The sequence below is a fragment of the Thrips palmi genome, unplaced genomic scaffold, assembly GCF_012932325.1.
Source record: "Thrips palmi isolate BJ-2018 unplaced genomic scaffold, TpBJ-2018v1 HiC_scaffold_5, whole genome shotgun sequence".
Lineage (NCBI taxonomy): Eukaryota > Metazoa > Arthropoda > Insecta > Thysanoptera > Thripidae > Thrips > Thrips palmi.
Window position 1 is genome coordinate 12,415,928 of NW_023144632.1, and position 23,428 is coordinate 12,439,355.

Sequence of the window (23,428 nt, forward strand, 5' to 3'; positions counted from 1 at the left end):
TACTCTATTTTCTCAGAGTCTCTCAATCTTCCCAGACAGTCAAGTCGCATGCCGGAACGCGTTAAGGACATCCGTATGAGGAGTTCCTCGACCTAGAGAATCATGAACTCAGACAGACAGACAGACAGACAGACAGACAGACAGACAGACAGACAGACAGACAGACAGAAAGACAGACAGACAGACAGACAGGCGCGTCCAATATCTTTTTGTCGGCGCCATTTTTTCCCCTTCTGGATTCTGAATAAACCACGATGTCTCATCTGCTAAAAACAACCGCGGTGAGATGAGTAGAGTAGAAGGCCAGCGACACGTGGATGGTCAACCTGACGCACCTGACGGCAAGGATAATGACACACATCGCCAAACAAAACAAAAACAAGTAATGAATCCTAACAGCAACACCACCGCACCGAGGTCCCTGAGGCGTGAGCGTCGGCGTTGCGCGGAGGTGGAGGCGGCGGGTGGGGCAGCGGGGAAGGCGGCGGCGGCGGCGGGGGTGGCGGCGGCGGGGGTGGCAGCGGGGGTGGCGGCGCGCGGCGCGTGGCGGTGGCGGCGCTGGAGTGCGGCGCCAGGCAGTCCTCCTCCAGCACCGCGTCCAGCAACAAGCGGGGCCGCAGCCCGTGCGTGCCGGCCGGGGAGCGCGACGTCGCGTGTCCGTCGTGCGTGGCTCCGTTGTGCTCGTTGTTGTGGTTGCGCTGCGCAGTGCTAGCGGCGCCCTGCTTACGGATACAAGGGAGCCCGGCGAGCCGAGCCCCGAGGGATACTGCCGGTATGTAAATGATTCCTTTAACGGCCCCGCCGAAGGGCGGCCCGCCCGTCCGCCCGTCCGTTTGCAACCCGTTTTACAGCCCGCTGCACGCCTGCACGCCCTGCACGCGGCGCGCGCAGCGGCGGGACTTCCCTGGGGACTGCGCGGCAGCCGGTAGCGGAGCAAGCCCGCAAAGCCACAACGTCCAGATGGACAGACGGACCGCTGGCAGCCTGGCAGCGGTTTTATCAACAAAGAGAGCGGCGTTACCGCGTTCTGCCCGTCAGTCATAAAGTGGACGACCACGGGCGGCTGCAGGCTGGCCCAGGCCGCTGGCCCAGGCCGCTGGCCCAGGGAGGCCCAGGATGGCCCAGGCTGGCCCAGGATGGCCCAGGATGGCCCGTGCTGGCCGAGGCTGGGCGAGACTTGGCGGAGCCGCTGGTTTGGTCGGGGGCAGATTAGCGCGGACCTGCTGGGCTGCCAGGGCTGCAGGGGTCTCTTTGCTCAAGAGCACTTTGGCCCGCCGAGCACGCAGCCTTTTTTTGCGTTTGCAAAGTTTGCGCCAAGATAGAGAGAACGAGTTGGAGGCGCAGCAGCCAAACTTTAGGCGACAATTATGTCGACAACATTGTGACCGGAGTTGGTGACGATGGTTCGCGAAAACAGAGCCAAACAGGCGGCTTTCTCGGTCGAGTCTACAGCGCTGTATCTACATACACTGAGCAAACTCGCCGTTTTTGGACAGCAAACTTTCTGCCAAAGGAAAACAATACGCCTCGTCTCGTCTTCACCGCGACCGCGTCCCCCGCCCGGCTTTAACTTGGGTTCTCTCGGCTGCCCGGGAAGTTTCGATTTCAGTTTGTCTTCGCCTTGCACCCCGTTTCCGTTGATGCGGTTGGCCTGCGACGCCCGCTGGCCAATAGGACAACGGACCAATTCTAGGAACTCCTTTGGCTGAAGAAGTGAGTAAAGGGAGTGAAGCATCGAGGACTCTTATTGACGCGACGCGAAAGTACTTCAAGGCTTCCCATAGCGGTCCAAAAAAATAAAAAAGTTTGAACATATTTAGTTTGATTGGAAATCAGTTAAATGCCAAGTTCTCCACTTGGCTTCCCCGTCATATCTATGTTCTTGCAGACAGAATAAAGAATGAAAGAGGTATGAGCTTCTCAAAGCATCCCGAAAGCAGCACGAAAAGACTCAATAAAAAGGGTCTGCTGCTATAAATCCTTTGGAGTGCGATTTTCCAGGTGACTGGCCCCAAGCACAATGTCCCATCAGGTGGAATGCACGCGCCTTCTTCGCGGGGCAGGAAAAGCGGAGACTCTGCTGGGAGGGTCATGCAGGGCCTCTGGGCTGCACTGCCGGCTGGGCGGGCGACTCCAGGAACGCCAGGAACTCTCGCGACGCGACGCCGCACCCCGCTGTTCGAGGAAGGCGACTCCAACAACTCAATTATAACCGCACAGAGCGCGTGGCGCGTCGCGGAAGCTGCAGGGGCCGTCGTGGCGTCGCGGCGTAGCGGTGTCCACTCGACAAGCCGAGGGCCGAGCCGGCCGAGCCTAGCCGACGGCTGTTTTCGGTCGCCGCGGGTCGCCGCGTTTTGTCCTCGCGCAGCACGCGGCACGCAGCCGAGCCTCCTGAGCGCCCCCAGCGGGGTGAATCAGATCCCGTGACCGGTTGGCTGGAGGGAACAGGCCCTCGAACGGATCAAACTTTTCTTCGTCTGCAGCAGCAAGTCGCGCTTTCACTCGAGCTTGTTGGCGGGCACTTGCTGGAGCGGCTCACGGGCGGTTGCCGCCGACGCGGCCCGCCATGTGAAGTGGTGCAGCGCAGCGACATGGAGTAGCGGGACTCGCCTCGTTCGGCCCGGAGATTAGTCCACAGGGCTGCGGAGTGCCAGCTCAGGGAAAACGAGCCTGATATTGACTGGCAAGGCCATGGCAAGGACTCCGGGAGCCTCGAGGGGCGCCCCTCCGCCCTTTGCGTCTCTGCAGAACGGAGACCCTCGCTCGCCTTGCCCGAAATAATAAAAAACCAAAACGGCCAGTACACTGCAATCGACGGCTGCAATGCGGGCTGTGGCTTAAGCGGATTTTTGGGAGACTGCTCTCCACCATGCGGCAACACTAGCGCTCGGTGTGACAGCTTACTGCACTCCAGGAGTTAAATATTAGATTCCCTGAAGACGGCAGCATTTCTGAGCAAGCAACCTGCGAGCATCCAGCGCGCAGCCAAAAATCAGCGGCGTTTGAGGTCGCCGCCGGCCCCACCGCTGGCACTGCTGGGCAGGCGGACGAAGGACGAACTTCCGCGTCAACGATTTTTGTTGGCAATCCCGGAGCCAGCGCGAGCACCAAAGGCGACCCGCAGTCGAGGAAAGAAAGTTGACCTGTCGCGGCGCCTCGCGGCGCCCGGCTCGTCGACGGGCCGTCAGCTGGAGGCTGCTGGAGAATAATGGAGCCCTGATAAGGCAGAGACGCCCGAGTCAGCAGCCCTGCAGACAAATTTCACATCACTCCATTGGATTGGGATTCCTCCGCGTTAATTGCTATCCCGCCGCGGGCACGGACCATCGGCCGCCTGTTGTTCCTGGCCGCCCTGGCCGCCCTGGCCCCGCCCGCGAATGAATGCAGCTGCTCGAACAAGTGCAGAGAAGAAAGCTGAGGGGCGCGTTTTCGAGGAAGCCGCCATCGCCAGGATGCCGCGCTGCGAAACAGCAGCGAAGAGCCGCGAAGAGTCCCGGACAGCCCCGAACAGCCACGAAGAGCCGTGAAGAGCCACGGGGTGCCACGAGAGTCGGCCGCATGCCGAGCGGCGCTCGCGAAGCTGCCGAAGCGCGCGCCCCTGACGCGGATGCCTGCTTCGAGCGACGCCTGCGGCACCGAATTCCTTCGGCAACTTTTACTTGGAGGAAAAATTCCCCAGGGCATTATATCCTCCAATAAAATGAATTGCGAGTGGCGGGAGCTATGATCACATCCTGCAGCAGGCCTTCCTCCCCTCCTCCCCTCCCCTCCTCTCCCAGCGCGGTGGCGGTGGCGGCGCCTCCCCCCTCAGCCCGAGGCCCGGCCGGCCCGCCCCGGTGTTTATTGTACGAAACTTTGCTCGCACTGCGGCTGGCCAGCGCTCCGCGGTGATAAGGCAAGGGCCATTCTCGCCGCGCCACGCCGCACTCGGCAGGTCGGCTCGGCGCGCCAAACTAAACTAACGCATCATGGTTAATCTGGACGCGCGGACGGCCGGCCGCGAACGACAGAACGACGGGACGGCAGCCGACGGCGTCAGGCTGGCCAGCCAGTCCGTGCCGGGCAGAGCGGTCCGGTGGGGCCGGCCGGCCGGCCTATGCAGCGGTTGGCACACCTGCGATGATTTAGAAGGCGCCAAGTCAAGCCCTGGCGGTAAATCACGCGATAAGTGCGCGAGATAGGCCAGGCCGAGGGCCGGGCCGGGCCGCCCCCCGAGCGGTTCGACGCGCCGCCCGGCCGGCCGGGGACTTGCCGCCGCGCCGCCGCGCCGCCACCGGGACCTCATTACCAGGCGTTTTATATTATTTTAATCAGATCCAGCGCGACGCCCCGGCGCCCCGCCCCGTGCGAATGGAGGGGCGGAACGCGGAATGATGATTCAGAAGCGCCGAATATTGGCAGGTGCTTCATATTTCATTTCCGGCAATTTCCCTCAAGGGAGGCGAACCTGGTAAACCTGCCCGCCGGCGAGGAGCAGCACCGCCTTCATCGCGAGCGCATCGGCTGACTCGTCACGCTTTTTGTTTTCCTCTGCAAGCGCATCGTTTTTCGCAAGAGCTTCCGCGTCGCAGCCAGGAGTGTCGCATGCCAGGCCTGGCGGTATGCAACACCAGCCAGTCAACCCTCAGCCCGTCGGCATAGAGTCGGCATGAATAAACTACTCGGCGGCCTTCACGCGGCTGCGGTAAAGTATTGAACGTCTAGGAGGAAGTCTCATCATCCTCAGACAGGGCGGACAGGGGAGACCAGGTCAGGGGCAGCCAGGCGGCGAGGAAGAGTCCTCGAGGGTCGGCGCGACGACGAAGAGGGCCTAATCACACCGCCACGCGCCACTGCTCGTAAGCAGTCCGTCCTGCAGGGTGTAATCGCGTATGACGGCCTCGCGGGGCGGGGTTGAGGGAGGGGGGGGGCCTCACTTGGCGGCTCGCCAGCCCGCGGGGCTCCGGGAAAAGCGAGCGCACCTACTTCGACGACCTCCCCGGGGGTGGCTGACCGCGCCGCGCTGGCCGCGCCCTCTGCCAGAGTGGAATGCGGAATACAGTCCTGGGAAGATGGCTTATGAGGCCGCCTGATAGACTCTCCTGGCCGTGTCCGCGCCCCTTACCTCTCAAGGAGCCCGGGAAGAAAATTACGTGTTTAGCCGTTATTTTTTTAGAGGGCGTGCTGGAGCAGCCCCTCGATGGCAACCCGGGCCGTGATCCGGTTCAGTGATTTGAGGGATTAGCGTGAGGCAGCCAGGCAGCCAGCCTCGTCGTGCCGCCCGGCAGCAGGCTGGCAGCCAGCCAGGTCATTAGGCGGTTTTGCTACTTTAATTCAATGGCTGCCCCGCAGCGCCGCCGCGTCAAAATCCGCGCGGCTCAGAGATTACTGTGGCTCTCTCTCTCTCTCTCTCTCTCTCTCTCTCTCTCTCTCTCTCTCTCTCTCTCTCTGTCTCTCTCTCTCTCTCTCTCTCTCTCTCTCTCTCTCTCTCTCACCCCCTCATTTTACCATTTGTCATTTTGTTTTCCTTCTGACACCGACCGAAAATAGCTTTTGGTGAATGCACTCATGGATTCTGCTGGACTCTGCTCACACCCATCACCACCCCCTCCACGCACCATTTACATTGAAAATCGGAGGTGTGCAAACACACGTTACTCTACCACTGAGAGCTGTCCATTTATATAAAGCTGAATGGGAGGTTTGGATGAAAAGGAGGACTTGCTTTTCTGGAAAGAGCCACGCATGCAGTGCGAGGTACCCAGCCACTCAGCGAGGTCCTCGTCCTGCCCGTGGCTAGTAAAATATGAGGCGGTCCGTGATGCGGCGCGTCCCTCCCTCATGGACCTCTCGGATCCCGGGGACGTCCCGGGATGTCCTGCCTGGGGCGGACAGTGCTCTGATGAGGCCCTCTGATTGGCTCCAAAGAAAACAGCGGGAGATGAGCCTGAGAGGAAAGGGGGCTCTTTAAAAAATGATGTTTTAAAAACCCGACAAACTTGACATAAATTTGCGCTGACTTGTTGTTTGTTTGTCGACACTTCACTCGCTTGTAATTGGGGCGTGGGATGATGGGGTGACGCGAACCCCTCTGGGCTCCGAGAGGCGTAAACAGGTTCCTTAGGCACCGTGAGACGCCCTAGCTTTCGAAACGTGCTCGAGCAGGCGAGCCTTCGCGAGCCGGGCAGGTGGCCCGCCATGGCGCACCTGTCTGCTGCCCCAATTAGGCGGCCAGAGACAGGCACAGCGTCGCCGATCTTTCCGCCGACTGCGTTTGACGCCTCTTCCTTTGTTGCAGGCGCCGCCGACTCGGAGACTCGGAGGCCGCGGCGCGCAGTGCGCAGCACCTCAGACAGCGCAGTAATTACTTTGGCGCGATTTCCAATCAAGGAGCCGAGGCGGGTAGACGGGTCGACGGGTCCAGGGATGTGACTGGGATGTGACTCCAAGCACCACCAACATGTCCTGAGAGGTCCTCCAAGATGGCACTGGGCCTCGTCGCACTCCTCAATGTGTGCCTCCTCCTGTTGCTGTCATCCGGTAAGTATATGGAGATTCAGGAGGAGAGGCGCTCATTCGATTTCTCGTTTTACTGCAACGGAATGTAGAGGTGAGAGGGTGAATGCGAATGGGTATGCCCGTTTTCAGTTTGAACATCCATGGCAGCTAGACGACGAGTTCTGTCGGAGCGACCACATCGTAAACACGCTGCCGGCACGTACCTCTGCTTCCCTATTGGGTCGGCCGCGTCACAACAGAGACGGCCCTACGTCCATTACCCGGGGCCGCTAATCACAAAATCGATACCGTTCGAAGCTTCGCTAGCGATGTAGTCGTCCCAAGCCTCACCGCGCTCGACGACACGGCTGCGTGACTTGCTGACCATCAAGTCCTCGACGTAACTTCACACCGATTGGGGTCGCCGTCCGACATAGTCCGACGGGTCGGAGTGGTGTCGTGGCACCCACAAGGGAGGGGGTGGGGGATTGGGCAAAACGGCGACGGATGCCGCACGACGCGCGTGAGGCCACACCGGAACGCCCGGGCCCAGCGGGTGTGCTGGCCGTCTTGACGCCGCGCTGCTGCTGCCGCGCTGCGCACAGAACGCAGGCAGGCAGGCCGCGTGCCAAACTTTGCCGACGCGATGTACGGCTCGCTGCAGTGCCACATGTGTGCAGTGCAAGGCATTGGCATCGTTCTTAACTTTTCATGCCCCCACCCCCTCTCGCGCATGCTCGGAGCGTTCTTCTGCGCCGCTGAGGGCGAAACGCTTTCCGATGTAAGCCCTCGCGATACACATTCTCGCCGCAAGCGGGGTGATGCGGGGCGTGGCTGACGCAGCCAAGCTGTGTGATTTGAGAGGGTCTTCGGTGGCCCGCGCGTGCGGTAGGCGGCTGGCGCCCAGGTGGGTGGCGTTGCTGCTCGCCCACGTCATGCTCGACCGCGCGCTGCCTCGACGGGTCGGCGCATCACACTGATGCGTTGCAATGCTCCATCCATATTGCAGCCGACTGGAGTGAATAGAGCGCAGTGGTCGGGTTGGCTGAGTGGAACCGAAAGCCGAACGAGGCATCAATTACTCTCTAGTCAATGACAGCGATGTTTGACCTGTCTCGTGCACGGACCTCATTTCCATGGAAATCCCACTCCTAACGGCTCGACGTCAGTCGCGGCGGGGTGGGGCGGCAGCAAGGCGGCGGCGGCGGCTCCGGCCGAGGGACACGCCCGGTGGTCTGATTGAGTTTAATGCGTCTGTCGGAGCTCGGAGCGACTAGCTCGCCGCCCGATTCAAACCGAGTTCCTGACAGTGCCTCTTTTTGGCCCGCCCTTCTATTCAAAAAATAGGGGGAGGGCTTATTCATTTGCCTTTGTATCTGTGTGTCGTCGTCGTCATCTGTGTACAAGGGGGGAGTTGAGATAGAGTTTCCAAATTTGGAAGGCGCTATAGGAGTGCCTACCAGAAAGCTACTGAACGACAGCCAAGTTATGCTACCCTCAAATGTTGATTTTTCGTTGCGTTTGGAGTTGTTTTGTCTCTCCTCTTCGGCATTGCTGTCACAATAATTTCCATTGTGGTTTTGACTCACACCCAAACTAAGGGGAAAGTTCGCCGTGAGCTCGAGCCGGCTGCTGGCCTAGCGTGCCGGGGCTTTGCTTATATGGCCTGCCGGAAATCTTTGCGCCCGTCACGCGAAAAGGAATGGCCGCACCAGTACACCGCGAGGTAGCCTGCCGGCCTGCCGGCCCGCCCGCTTGTCGGGCTGGACTTCGACCTCGCCTCAACAGGTCAGCACAGTGCAGCAGGGCCAGGCAGGGCGGTGTGCGAAGGGCGCCTTGATGAGGAGACGGCATAGGTCGAGTGCGTCGCGGGGGCACCGGGGCACCACCCGTTGACATTTAGCACAATAAGCTACACGCCCGAAAGTCTTACACTCTCACCCATTGCTTCGGGTAATTTTGAATCGGTTTTGTATCCTGCAGCGGTGATGGGGATGAATTGTTTAGGTTGGTCTATCTTATTAACGACGCGCATCGCAAGCGCCAGCGGCATTTCTTGGCACTCCTTGATATGCGCCTTCGGTGGTGTTGTTGCGAGCCCCAAGGCCTTCTCCATCATCCCATTCACATTGCCATCCGCGGACGTGATCAACGTGATACGATCGGTGGGTTGCCACCTAGGTTCGAAAATTAGAGTTAGCAGCTCCGGCCACTGCGGTGAAGCCTCGTTATTCCATTTAACCGAAAGAGCGGGATGGCAATTCTATTATCATATTCATGAGAAAGTCGGGCCACGCTCCTCATGCACCCCGCAGCATGCAGAGGCGGCGAAGGAAATTTTTGGGGCCCTGTCAAACCTTTTTTCACCTATCTGAAGGCGAGGAGTCATGCGTGTGGCTTCACTCTAGATCTGTCCCCGGGCAAACTGACTGGGGTAATAAGTGATGCGTCACCTGCAGCGATGATGGGGATGAATTGTTTAGTCTGGTCTATTTTAACGACGCGCATCGCAAGCGCCAGCGGCATTTCTTGGCACTCCTTGGCATGCGCTTTTACGGGGCCTTTGTTTGCAGGTGCCACGAGCCTGCGCATGCTGCAGGTCAACATCCCGGCCGTGGTGCTGCGGGGCGAGAAGGCCTCGCTGATGTGCGACTTCGACCTAGGCAGCGACCGCCTCTACTCCATGACGTGGTACAAGGACCACGACGAGATCTACCGCTTTGTGCCGCGCGCCGCCAACAACCCAAAGCACTCCTACCTTGTGGACGGCGTGCACGTGGACGTAAGTAGCAACACTTTCGCGATAATCTTGAAAGTGGTGAAAGTCGATTCCGTGCTAGTCGTCCCAGGCAAAGATAGGGATTCTTGCAACCGCTACAAATCCCTCCGTAGGGCAGGGGCGTGCGGAAACTAGTGCGGATGGACTTGGGGGTGGATGGGGCTGTTTCGCACTCTACACTGCGAGAAAAAACTACAGAGAATCCTGCTAATTTTTTCACAGCGTCGCTCTGTACACACAACTACAGTGATCTCTGTCTTTTAAAAGACGGAGCTCACTGTTGTTTTTTGGGTTCATCTCTCTGTTGTCCGAGCGGCCAATGCCACATCGGGACGGCATGGCCAAAGCCTTATAGGTCACCGTTGGGTCCCCGAGGGCGTCGACGGGCACCTCACAGGGTCCCCGATGACGATGCGAGCATTTTAGACCTAGGTTCTGACCATTCGTTGAAAAGGTCTCGTCAAGATCTACTCGAATCAAGAATAAAAAAATTTTCTTGGTCAACCCCGTTTTTTTAAGATCCAGTTGACCAATCAGAATCTTGAAAAACGGGGGTTGACCAAGAAAATTTTTTTATTCTTGATTCGAGTAGATCTTGACGAGACGTTTTCAGCGAATGGTCGGAACCTAGGTCTAAAATGCTCGCATCGCCATCGGGGACCCTGTGAGGTGCCCGTCGACGCCCTCGGGGACCCAACGGTGACCTATAAGGCTTTGGCCATGCCGTCCCGATGTGGCATTGGCCGATAGGACAACAGAGAGATGAACACAAAAAACAACAGTGAGCTCCGTCTTTTAAAAGACAGAGATCACTGTAGTTTTGGGTACAGAGCGACGCTGTGAGAAAATTAACAGGATTCTCTGTAGTTTTTTCTCGCAGTGTAGTAGGTCACGAGAATCCCTAGCTTTGGCTGGAATGACTATGCTCTACCATCGGTCGCCATGCAGAAGTAATGCAACAGGGGCGACCACACACGGCGTGTCAGGACCCCCCGTTGACACGATCCCCCTCCCTCATTATTGAAACGCTCGGCCATGTTGGCTCAGGGCGATGTCAGATGCTGCGGGGAGGGCCGTGGCCTCAATTGTCATCCTCCGTACCTCCGTCTAATTCTCAAAGCCCTCCCTCTGACGCGAATGTCGTCTGTAATTAGCTGCACTCCCCGAAGATGCCCGCCGGCGTCCGCAGGCACTCCGCGTCACCCACCGCCCTTTGAAGTGGAAGGTCCCTTCGTCTGCCAAATCCGTTCCATTCGCCGTGGAAATGGTCCGCCCGGCAACCGAGCATCTACTACCTGCCCGGTAACTCTAGCGCACGCACGAACGTCTCCCCAAGGACGTGCTGTTTCCACGTCCTCCCGCCAAGGCGGTCTCCGAACTGGTGTGGTGGCTTGGCGATCGTTTGGCGGCTCCCGTTCATTTTTTGTTGTTCAATGTCGGTAAAAGAGGATATTATCCGTGCCCTAATGCCGGTGGCCTTCAACTTTGGCAGGAACGGAGCTCGGACGAGCGCACTGTGGTGCTGCGCAGCGTGACTCTCAGGTCGTCGGGCAACTACCGCTGCGAAGTGTCGGCGGAGGCACCCTCCTTCCAGACCGTGCATGGCGAGGGCCGTCTCGAGGTGGTCGGTGAGTATCAGTCAGCATCCTTCATTTTCAATGCGTTCATTCATTCATTCATTAAACTGTCAGATGAACAGTCCGTGCCAAACAGGAAATTGAAGGGCCTTCGTGGCACATGTGCTTTAAACGAACGTTAACGAACGTAACGTGACTTCTCGTATTCCTCGCAAACGGCGCATGAGGTAACTGAACACCCACCGGTGGCTTCCCGGGCTCACCGGCAGGTTTGTTCGGGTTTGTTCAAGCTGGTTGGGCGGATCGGCCCGGGACGCTCGCCGGCTGCCAGCGCGCGCGTTGCCGCTTCTTTTTCGGCAACTAGATCGGTGACCACAAAGAACCACAGGCAGGCGACGTAGGCCAGCCGGAAAAGAATGGGACTCCGTGCCCATTATTGCATTCCAATACGCTGGTTTATGGCGCCAGCGGCTACGGCGAAGGGTGAGAAAGGGGGGGAGGGGGGTGAATCGCATGCCCACGGCCCGTATATTAGCTAACGCACACATGTAACCTATCAGCCGAGAGCTCCCCCGTTTTTCCGGGATGTTTTTCATTAACTTTTTTTGCCAAGCCCCAAGGCCGCCCATGACCATGGGGTTCTTCTGCCGTCGTCCGGCTTGTTTTCAATCTCTTTAAAATATTTCATTTTTATTGGATTCCACCTTTAAAAAATCGTTTGGCTTCTGTACCGATTGTCGTGTGTGTGTGTGTGTGTGTGTGTGTGTGTGTGTGTGCACTCGCACTCCGTAACAATGGTGTTCTAAGGAAAGGCCCAAAGAGTACCCATCCGTTGAGGGAGAACGATTAGCCACCTTAGATTAGATGCAGTGGCTGCCTAAAGTCAGGCCAAACCACGATTTCTACGAATATGTTACAGTTTCGACAAAATTTGCTGCAATACCGCTCCCAAACCAGGACGCCTTTTTATTGGTATTTCATAACTTACTTTTAAACCAGTTATGAAAATGGGAACACCTGGCAATGCGATTAGCATTGGACTTTTTTTTGTTAGGTTAGACCTTGTTCTGTTTTGGGGAAGTCCACAGGATCAATCTAAAGAAAAATCGATAAGTCGTGACTGTGTTTTCTTCGTTCCACATTTCGCCAAGTACCCTTGCAATGTCCCGCGGCTGGGTGGTCTAGAACGAGGCTCAGCGTAGTCAGGCAACGGGCATGGCAAGGTGCAGGGACAACCGGCTGTATCGGCTGTAGCAGCGCAGTCGGGCATCCGGCCTCTCGGATGGTGGTATTTCCTGCCCCTCGCTGGTTGCCCCTGCTCTCACTGAAATAGCGCGCTTGGAAGAGGCGCGCAGGGACGATCTGGTCGCGGGGTGGATCGTCCGCTATTTCCAAACGAGTAAACATGGAAATGCTTCTAAATGTTTGATCTGAACGTGTTGCAGCGCTGCCACAGCGAGGCCCCGAGATATCGAGACTGGACCGTGCGGAATACCAGATGGGGGACACGCTCAGTGTCAACTGCACTTCGGACCGCAGCTTCCCACCGGCAAAACTCCGCTGGTATATCAACGACAGACAGGTGCGTGGTAAGGCGCCCAGTTTGTGGGCACTCCAACTTTAGAGTGTACGTAAGATTTCATAGTAAAAACTAGTTTGAAAACTGTCGTGAGTGAAAATCAAGGGGTCTTACACAAGACAATAAAATTTGACCTAGGATAAAGCGTGTGGATCTTTGGCAGGTTGACCCCACGCTGGAGGCCCAGATGTCGGCCCACGGCCTGGTGCGGACACACGCCCGCCTCGTGGTGCAGGTCGGCCCCCAGCACTTCCAGGACGGAAACATGGCGCTGCGCTGCGTCGCCACCATCCGGCCGTCAGAGCAGCCAAAAGAACCCGCTCAGGCCGCCCCTGCTCAGGCCGCCCCCGAGCGCACGAACCCCACGGCCGCGTCCTTGCCCACCAAGCACAGCCACCACCAGCCACTGCCGCGGATAGCCATGGAGATCGACAACCGGGAAGCGCGGCTCCTGGGTAAGTCTTCATCGAACCAGTGGCGTCCACGCTCGACGCAAAACAAAGCGTCTCTCCTTTTTGCGGTTGCATGCGCACACTCCAAGGGCAACTGCATTACCAGGGGAGTGCTCTGAGTGTACTGACATGAGTTTCCTTAGTGATACTGTGTTGCTTTCACTCTGACGGACTTACTCGCGAAGTGAAGGGGTCGAAGGCCACCGTGTTTCCCTATCAAACACCTGAGGTTGACGGCCCAGGGCACGTCTCACGCTTTTCCGGGCCGCTATCATCCGTAAGAAGCTAACTTTGTCGAGTCGGTCTCGTGCCATTAAGGTGAGATTGGGCTTGGATATGGCTAATAACTTGAGGAGGGCGAGGGGACGGCGCGAGAAGGAATCCAGCCAACAAACAATGCACGAGGCACGGGAACCCGGGATGCGATGTCATAACCCGCGCAGTAATCTTTAGGACCCAAATCCGTGACGGGGATGAAATGTTGCTGTTGAGAGTAAACCGCGTAAGCCTTGCGGTAGACAGGGAGGGCGACGGGCTGCCATGAGTGTGGCACGTGTGGCTGGTCGAAAAGAAAGTCCCCGGCCGCTTGCCAGCGGCCATCTGGCCTAAACCGGCAGTCCGCGGAGAAAGGTAGCGCCTGCACCGCGACAGCGTGGCAAGCGTGACCAGACGTCGCTCTCCATTTGCATAGATAAATATCATCACACGCTGGTGGGGCTGCCGCGGCCGCCTGCACTCACGCGTGACAGCCCGACGGGGGGAGGGGGTGGGCCGCACTTTCTTTCATTTCGTTAGTGGGACTCGGGTGCGCCTCCGGGTGGGGGGGGGGGCGCTACTCCGTGCCACACCGCGCCGCACGACAACCTAGCGCACCCGTTCGCTTCCACTCTAGTAGTGTATGTCCCACGCTTAAATCTTCGAGTTTATTTTTGGTCAGATGCGGTCAGGGTTCTTTGACCAAGTAAATTATTTCATTGAAACAAATGTGCTTTTCATCATAAGCACAAGAGAGACGTGAACGATCCGCGGCCTGCTCTTGCGTTCCTCTTTGACGAAGTTTCTCTGCAATTATGGCTCAAATCAAATATATCTCCTGTGCTTTATCAAGTGAGAAAACCCAAATTTGAGAGGTGTTTGTCGGGGAGATGAGCGCCCACGTCTTGTTTCGCCTTGCAACGGCCCTGCTCCGGCGGAGGGTGGCATGGGTGCATGAGGGCGTGAGGGCATAAGGGCCGCACCTCACTACCGCGCGGCACGTGGGCACTAATACGGGCCGTCTCGGCTCAAGCCGAGGCACGACCGCGTTTTCAATCATGGACGAACCTAGCGGTTTGAATATATAAAGTGGTGGCATTGCGACCTCTCGGCCAGTCAGTCACACGTCAGCAGTAATTTGGACCGACAGCTCACCATTTCGTTGAAAATCTCTTTCACCTCTCTTGCGTTTCCCGGGGCGGAGTACCTGGAGGTGGCTTGCCGCGTGTTCTCGATCGGCTCTATTGTTTCGATGGTTCGTAACGGTGATGGTACCTCCCCCTCGCCCCCAAAAAGAAGCTCTCTTTCCCTAACATAAATTCGATGGGGTGCATGGTGGGCTGGGACAGGGGTGCGGTTCCAAGTATTCCCCCAAATGGGTCCTGTTTTTTCCTTCTTTTCACCCAAAAGTGGCTGTAATGACACGAGGCGGGGGGAAAGTGGGTGCAGGGAGGGGCCATGGAGGGGCGCATGCAGGGTGTGGCGATGATGATGAACCATTTCTCCGATGTCTGTTGCAGTGAAAGCCGGCGCGGCGGCCACGCGCGCCTCGGCGCTGGCCGTGGCCATGGCCGTGGCCATGCTGCTGCTGGCCTCAGCCCTCTCACCGTGAGGGCCACCGCCACGGCCTCTATGGAGGGCGGGGCAATCTCGTCAAGTGCACCGCCAGCCCCGCCAGCAGGTCAAGGAGTGCGTCAGCGCCGTCATAGGGGACAAGCCAGCGGGCCGCGGAGGACGCGCAGCATTTGAATAACCCAATCACTCTGACGAGCAGCACTGAGTGGCCGGGAGAGCCATCCTGGCCCTGTCCTCGGTGTGGCGTGAGCGTACACTGCCAATTGGACTGGCGGCCGTGCAGCCAAATCTTCAGCAAACTTTGTCCAAACTTGGCAGACATTTTTTATTGTGATGATTGTCGTGTATTTAGACAGAGTCGTTTAGACTGACTTGCGTCGGGGCGGATTTCTAATTTGAAAGCTAGCGGCCTAGGCGCAGCTATACATCTCTTTCTTTCTCCCTCGCTCTCACAGCCGCATCGCGGAAAGTCCCCAATTTAACCACACGGCTAGCCGTGTGCTAAATGAGATCCACCCGGACTCACAAACACACACACACACACACTCAATTTGCCCCCTCCTTCTCCCGGTACCGTTGCACACCGTAGCCAATGATAGGCTGTAGCGCGACTATAGCATTACCCTCAGCCAAGCAGTTTGGAATTTTTTTAACCCTAGAAGTATTAATGCCGCTGAATGAGCGTTGTTTGAGTGTCAGGACAAAATTAATTCACCCTCCCAATCTGAATTCACATTTCTAATCCGAGTTCCTTGCTCCTCTGAGTTACTGTATTATTGAGTCACAATAGACACGGAAACGTTTGAGTTCAAGTTGTTTTCTTCTTAAAAAAAAAAAAACAGTTGTGTAGATGTAAACATATCAATATCGTTTTGATAATCATCTATAGGTTCTTTAATTTTGTGAAATGTAAGCATAATCGCACGCGGTACCGCTAACTTCACTCAAAACAATTGCCGTTATGGTTCTGGAACATAGCCACACAAAAATCAGATCTGTGTGTTAGTTACCTTTTCCTTATTAAAATAAATGACATCCATTTTCGGTTCCGTCGCAATAGAGGAGATATATAATGATCAAAATGAAGATGTGTATATTTGTTATCCCTAGAGTCAAAATAAAGCAAACGAATCCCCTCACCGTATTATATTTTTGTCGTGTTGTTCCTCAGACATTCCTTTCACGTTAAAAGCTTACACGTATTCTCTACAAACTAAACTGCTTGGAGCTTCCTTGGTGTTTGGTCAAGTTGAGACGGACGGTGATTAGAACCGGCGTGCAACACATTCGGACGCAGCCAGACAGGAACAACCGCAGTCGCCTTGCGCTGAAAAGCGGCCGCACGGTCTGTGGCGCCCGGTCAGTCCGGACAAACCGAGCTGGGCTTCATCACGAGATTGAATGTTCGAGGAACCGGGGGGCTACCACTCTGTACTCGGTGCTTAAAAGACTGTCCAGCGACTGGGGTAAATGAGAATAGACGGATGGAGGACCCTCCATGGTAAATGGGTGGCCGCGTTACACGCGCGACACCATTTTCTCATTCTGCCCGAGGGGCTTTCCAGTCGCTGTGCTGTGCTGTGCTGTTGACTGATATCTGGTGCCTGTCCTTATGCACAGGGGTGTCCCCTCATGTTGCTTTAAACAGTGCAGCAACTTCTTCGAGTAACAATGTCGCATGCAGGAATACCCCTATGAATAAGTGTCATGAACCAATAATTTGCGACCAGCACTAGCATAGCAGGCCCACTGACCAGTCCCGGAGAGACGAGGATGCGCTGCCAACGCTGGCGTGAGGCAAGGCGCGGTGGCAAGCCGGTGGCAATGCACTGGCAAGGCAGGCTGACGGGAGGGGACTGCAGCCTCCACCCCCTTTCATGTTGTACTATCAATTACCATCCCCGCCGCCCTTGCAGTGCACGCGGCGCACGCCGTGCCGAGATCGGCCGAGGCCGCTCCAAAGGGGGCAGCAGTCGATGGGAACGTCCCGATGGAGTCTCCGCGTCCTCGCGTCGCCTCAACGCGCCACCAAGCATGGCACCAAACCGTTCGGCCCGACCGGACCGTCAGTCTCCACGTCTCGCCGCAAAGTCCAGCCACCACTGCAGCTCTTACGACCGTTCTATAAATTTTTTCGGCGAAAGATGTATCTATAAGTGAAGAGGGGAAGCGTCGAGCACGCTGAGGAAGAAACGACCACTGCAAAATTCAGTCCCTGCCAGCAGGCGTTGCGCTGTCTTCGCCGGGATCGACACATTGACCCAAGATCACCATTCTCCACACGACACCCTTTTACAACTTCTAAGCGTTTCAAATTTTCGCGTGAAACCAGTGACGCTACCAAACATACATCTAAACATTTTGGGGGAGCGTATTTTTTGGGCACTAGTCACGGAAAAACGTTTTTGTGATTTGCAACAGATTCAAGGAGGAGCAAAGAATGAAAATGTGCAGTCACACTTTTTTGGGGAGGGGGAGGGGGAGGAGAGGGAGGGGGCGGGAAAGGGGGGAGGGGAAGAGAGGGGGAGGGGCGAGGGTAGCCCGCAGTGTGACTCAGACATCGCCGCGTGCCGGAAGCAGGAGGGCCGACCCCTCGGTGACCACAGGAGACCAGCGGCCTCCGTCCAGCGCCTCGGGGGCGGCGTCGGCGGGGTGGGGCGGGGCGGGGCGGGGTGGTTGGCGGCGCTGCTCCCTGGGGACGGTGAGGGTCGCCGCGGGGAAAACAATCTGTAACGCAGGCCTCATCGGTACACTCGGGGTAATTACTCATTACTCTGCTGGATTTAATCAGAGCCTCCTTCGCGTGCCACCGCGGTGCAGCGGGCCGTGGTGCAGCAGGCCGCGCTGCAGCAGGCCGCGGTGCAGTGGGCCGTGAGAAAGGTGCCGCCGCCTCGCCCTGATCCTCATCGTGAAGCCGTTTACGACGGATCCCCAAGGGGCGAGGCCGCGAGGGGTGAGGGACCCGTAGGCCGCGCGGAGCCCTGGCTTTGCGTCATACCCGCGGCGGCACTCTGCCGCGCAGCTAAACCAAGAAGACCTGTCCTCGTCTTGGAGGTTGTGATGGCGACTGCAACCGCAGCTCGTTTTTACCCAGTCCAGCCTCTGTTCCAGGTGAGCGCCTAGGACCCCTGGACATGCATGACTCGGTCTCCTGCTCGGACTGCCGGTAGGGGAAGCACCCCCCCCCCTCCTCTACGTGTCTGTTAGTGTTGCCAACAGGAAAACTCGAATTCCATCGGCGCCACTCTGCCCACCGCCACCCCTCCCACGAGGCCTCTCTCTATTCTCGGACTGCCCCGCCACACCGTTTGGATTCTCCTCTCGCACGAGTCCGGCAAGTATAAATTAACATGCTTTTAGCCCGTCCCCTTAACAATGAGAGGATGATTAAATTTTTCGCAATTAGCGACGATGGAGGGTGAGGGAATAGAACAGGGGGGGGTGCAGTCTCTCATGATTTCTGCCTTCACCGCACGTTTCTCATGTCCCATCATGTTACCCTACCAAAAACTGGGACTTTATTTTCTTGACACAAACAAGAGGGATTTGGAGTTATCCCTGCACCGCGCACCTCGTTCCGGGGCCCTGCCAAAAGCCCATTTCACTCCTAAATTAAGTGCGGCGTCTCGCAGGCTTCTTGAAAGTCCACATTCCTCGTCGTGCAGTGCCAGGCACTCCTGCCGCACGGCCTGTTTACCGGCCGGCTTGTGCACCGAGTCAGGCCGGCGGCAAGCAAGCGGCAAGCAAGCGGCAAGCTAGCGGCACAGGGGGATTTTGCGCATAAAGTGCTCTTGAATGTTTGATTGGACGGTGAGTGTTGCCTAAGTGAGGGGAAAGGAAAAAACAGAGGCATGCGCGTTTCAGGCGCAAGAGTCGCTGAGAGCTGCGGCGCGTCGGTTAGAGCCAAAGGGGACTCGCGATCGAGCGGCTGCCGCGGCAGAGCGTTCGCCTTTTGGACCTTTTTGCCGTTTCGGCCTCCCCTTAGCCTGCCCGCGGCAGCGCTAATGTCGTCTCGGCGGGCTGCAGCCTGCAGGCCAGACGCTGTGCCAGACGCCGCACTAGGCTGGTGTGGTGAGGTGTTTCGTTGGCGTGCGCGGCCCGAAACACCGGAAAGCCAGCACAGCCTGAAAGGCCTACGGCCGGCAGTGACTGGCCGGACTGGCCGCGTGCTCCGTCTCCGCTTGGCCGGGCTGGGCCCGGCTTGGCCCCTTGGCGCTGCCGGGACTAGCCCCGGCATGCCTTGGCGCCTTGGCCGCGCATGTCGCCCTTCGAGTGGGGTGCGCAGCGGACCGTGTCCAGACCAACAACCCCGACGCGGCCGCGCGCGGTGGCCACTGGAGGGTGGGGTGTTTCACGAGGTCCGCCCCGCCCCACCCCACCTCGTGCGGCAGTGATATGGCAGCAGAGCGATGTAGCCTGCTTTCGCTCGCTCATTAAGGCCTAAAACCACCGGTCGGTCGCGAAATAGCCTATCTGCGGGAGTTCCCCACCTGACGTACTCCGTTTAGTGAACACCCAAAAGTATTTACAGACACACTGTGCCTCCGTTGGCGCAAGCGGAACCAGGCTCACTGAAGAAAATAGGTACATTTTGAACACATCCATGCATTTGCAGCCGTGACTTTTTTGTTTGCATTCTCTTGGTCCGGAAAACACAACAACACGCCCCGTCCCCTCTGGCTCAGTCCCTGCGGGAGAAGTCTTGCCAGGAGTTACAAACATGGGGAGGTTTCATGGGTGACAGTGCAGTGCTCCGTGTTCGTCCTCGCGAATTGAATGGACGGATCACAGAAGCCACAGGGCCGCACAGGGCGAGGCACAGGGCGCATCAAGGGGACACAGCGGACGGACAGGCAAGCCGAAGCAGCCGCAACTCGCCTGGGTGGTACGCAGACTACCAGTCAACGTTTATCCAACTCCTGTTCCGCCTCAGGCCTCAGGCCCGCTCCCACTCACTCTCTCCCTTTATTACCGGTCCCTCGTCCCTCCCCGTCTCCGCCATTCGCACTTGAAGCATCGTTGGGTACACATCTTAATTGAAAATATAAAAATGACCTTCTGCGCGAAGGGCTGCGGAGAGGGTCTAAAGGGGGAGCGTGATGGGGTGGTTTTGAAATGGGAGTCGGGTGGGGTGGGGTGGAGCGAGCCGGCAACTTGTTAGGCGCGATACATTACAGGCACTTAGGCGCAGCAAGTCGAGTTCGCATCGCCGCGCCGTAACGCGTCACCCCGAACCAGCCAGTCCTACACTTGTTGCCCTCCAGGACGTCCTGGCCGCCACCAGCGAGAAGACGCACCGAGCGGGTCTCCCTCGCCGCGCCAGCCTTCCCAGTGGAGCGCGCGGCGTCGCCCCGGAGCGCGTGCACCGCACCGTCAAACACGCGCGTGCGTCTCTCCGCCATAAACCAGCCGGCTGATTTCGAAGAGCGTCTCTGTCCCACCAGTGGGGCGCACCGTGGGGCGGGTGCGGGAGGGACAGGGACAGCACGACGAGGCCCTATTTGGAATGAGTTTGCAGGTCGAGCCCACGCACGGGCGCGCACGCACGCAACGTGCCGGGCACTACACGGTCGCGGGCACGCCTGCGCGCAGGCCGGGCGGAAACGAAGGCCTGGATGGCCTGCACGACCTGCACGACCCGGATCCAGACGCCGTGATTAGGGCGTAGTCAGTGCAGTGGCACCGCTGCGTCGCAGGGGCGCAGGGCGCAGGGGCGGCCCGACACGCGCAGTGCAGGCACCGCGGGGTGCCGCCGCGAAGAACAAAGGACGACAGGGACGTGGGCCTCCAGGGGCGGCCGAACCTCCCGTTAACCACAAAACAAAATTCGGCGCGTTTCTTTTGTGTAAGCCCCGGTTGTTACGAAACGTCATTCTGTCGTTTTGCGACGGAAGGTGACCTTCCTCCTTGCGCTGTTTCTGGACAGGGCGGCCCGGAATGTGCGTGCCAGCGGGGAGGTGCGGGGCGGGGGAGGGCCGGCCCCGGGGCGCCGTTGGCTCGGCCTCCGGGCGCCGGGGAGTCGGTGCGTCGCGGCGCGCAGCGTCGTCCCCCGCGCGGGCCGACGGTGAGCTCAGGCAGCAGTAGACTGCTCCAGGCGCCTGTGCGAATCCAGAATCCGCAGGTAAGTGCGACCCCGGCACATCGGCTTCCCTGTTTTCCTGGCTTCCTCTTTGAGGTGGGACCGCTGCGACGGTAGGGAGCCGACCGAAGGCTGAAGCTGGGCTCGGGACGCCAAGCCAATCTGGTCCGGCACTCCTCGGCTGGCCCACGGCCACGGCCGCCCTGCTGCCTTGCTGTGCTGCAAGCGCAGGGCCGTGCCTGGGCCGGCCGTAGTAGCCTCTCCAGCCCTCCAGCCGCTACCCGGGGAGCCTGAGCGTGCTGAGCGCCAAGGCGAAATAACAAGTCAAGGCACGGGCGGCGAGAGGGAGGCGGGGAGGCCGCGCTCGCTCATCACCGGCGAGCCACCGGCCGCCACCCGCCCCGCCGCGGCGCCAAAGGCACAAAACACATTTAAGCGTACTTTTTCAAACGGCGCGAAGGGGTGGTGCGGGGGCGGCGAGGGGCAGCGAGAGTCCGGGAGGGGGCCGTATTGAATTTTTAATTCATTCCTCGGCAACAAGAGCCGCCTTCATTTCGCGCGCCTTCCCATTTCCTGTGGGCTCTGCCGCGGCACTGCCGCTCCCCCTTCCCCCTTCCGCCCTCCGCTCCAGACGTATTTATCCCGGAACGTCCCCTCTTCTTTTCCCGCCGCGCTGCACAATAATTTCCAGCCGACAATGTCCTCCCGGTAGCCGGTAGGTGGGCAGGGCAGGGCGGCGCGATCACATCTCACCCTCCCACTCCTTCCCGGCCGCTGGGGCCTCGGCCGGCCTCAGCCGATCGCGGTATGACATTTCAATTTATGCTACAAGGCTGCGAGGCCGGGCGGCAAGCCGGGCGGCAAGCCGGGCGGCCTCGGTCTCGCCGAACAAAGGCATCCCACTAGACGACATAATCTATCGATCGCGCGCTATCCGAGGAGGCGGCCAGTCGACTCCGACTGGTCTAAAAACAGAGGCCGCGTTGTGCTTTTAGAGGCTTCGTCGAGTGCCAAGCGGTGTAGCGTCCTGTCGGACTGTTGAACACCGGGATGCTGACCGGAGCGACCTCCGAGGCAGCGGATGTTGAAAAGGCACACCGTGCCGTGCCGCGCCGTGCCACGCTGCGCCGCGAGCTGCTGCCGCGCCAGGCCGCGGAGTGCCGGTGATATACTGCAGCGCCCTCCTTTTTTCCCGCCGCTCCGCGACCGCCCTCCGCCTTATATTCCGGCGTGTTTAGACGCGTTTTGCCTCGCAATAAATAAGGCCGCCTCTTCCGTGTCCCCGCCGCGAACGCCGGCGAACACCGCGAACGCCGCGAACGCACAGGGCGCGGCACTTCCAAGTGCGGAGTGCAGGGGCACCAACCGTCTGGCTTCTCAATCCACTTAGAGTGCCCCGTCTCGGCGCGGCGCGGCGTGGCGCCCCCCCAGCAGCTGGGGCCACGACCAAGGGCAATGAGTGCGCAGCCCTGCGCCCAAGCCTGCGCCGGAGAAGCCTGGCCTTGCTACCCGTCCTGCTGACCCGGTGCTCGTCGTTTGTCCAACCTGGCCAAACTGCACCTGCCTGTGAATCGGCTGAAAATTTGCACGGTTTGACGGTTTTATCTCAGGCAGTCTTAGGCCACGCCAGAAACTTGACACCTCAGCCCCACGACGAGGCCACAAAGATGGCCGGCCACACACCGACCTCATTTTCATTTTAGGAGGTCGAGGGTGTCGCGAGCTCCCGCTCGTTCCTCCCGTTTCTCCGTGCTCAAAACGTTCATTAGTAATGAAGGCTCGCCTTTTTTTCCGTCGGCCGGCCGGCCGAGCCTCTGTGACGGATCGCGCGCTGCGGAAGTCTCTGATCACTCTGCCCGCCGCCCCTCGCTACCTCGCTGCCCCACTCTCACGGGAAATCCACTGCAATGCTTCCCAAAGGTGCATCTCGATTCCCCTGCAGCCTGCGCAGTGGGCCTCCCTCCCCGCCCCTAGCGTTTTGTCTTTATTTTGTCCCCCACTTGTATCAATTCTGGCCGTGTCGTGGTCATCAATTCCTCCCCTCGGCCATCCCTCTTGCTGCGCCGCACGGCCCGCAGGGGTGTTGGGGAGGGTAAGGGAAGCAGCGTGTGTGTGTATGTGTGGGGGGGGGGCATAGGAAATTTCCGGAGTACATCATTTGTACGACCTCTTTTTGTCCGACCTGTCGAAATTCGTCTGACCTCCTTCCCGCTGTTATATTTTTCTACGACCTCTTTTTGTCCGACCTTACAGCTATCAGACTACCACAGCAGTTCAGAAACGCGATGGAACATTCGTTCCTATCACCGGTGTAGCCGAGAGGTTAGCGACGTGGGATCGAGTTACCGCAGGCCGGCGTTCGAATACCAGCGTCACCAAAGTTTTTTCGACTTCCTGGGACGATAGCGCGCCGCCGTCACCAACAATGTTGCCGTCGGCGAGATGACAGGTGGGTTGGAACACAGGACCTTGGCTGCATTGGCGGCCCGACAAGTCAAGTCGCCGGGAGGAACCCGGGAACGCTCCGCGCGGTTCCCCGGTTCCGCAGCCAGTCCGCCGGTCCCCCGCCGATGCGAGCACAAAGGGCCGAAGGCCCCGTGAACGCGTGTCGGGAGCAAGCGGCGCCGCGGAGCAAGGAGGGTGGCGTGGGAAGCT

General features: G+C 58.7%; 1 protein-coding gene across 1 annotated transcript; it reads left to right on the plus strand.

The window, feature by feature from the left end:
* Positions 1-598: 598 nt before the first annotated feature.
* On the plus strand, positions 599-15,963 carry LOC117651180. The gene is made up of 7 exons (XM_034394988.1): positions 599-772; positions 6,278-6,519; positions 9,051-9,259; positions 10,749-10,884; positions 12,279-12,415; positions 12,576-12,867; positions 15,866-15,963. Exons 2-7 carry the CDS (start codon positions 6,462-6,464, stop codon positions 15,961-15,963), a joined length of 930 nt encoding a protein of 309 aa, XP_034250879.1. The 5' UTR covers positions 599-772; positions 6,278-6,461.
* The last annotated feature ends 7,465 nt before the right edge of the window (positions 15,964-23,428 follow it).

Coding starts and splice junctions, on each gene's coding strand:
- LOC117651180 (XM_034394988.1), top strand. CDS start 6,462: ATGGCACTGGGCCTCGTCGCACTCCTCAATGTGTGCCTCCTCCTGTTG. Junction 9,260..10,748: donor TGGACGGCGTGCACGTGGAC/GTAAGTAGCAAC, acceptor CAACTTTGGCAG/GAACGGAGCTCGGACGAGCG. Junction 12,868..15,865: donor CCGGGAAGCGCGGCTCCTGG/GTAAGTCTTCAT, acceptor GTTGTTCCTCAG/ACATTCCTTTCACGTTAAAA.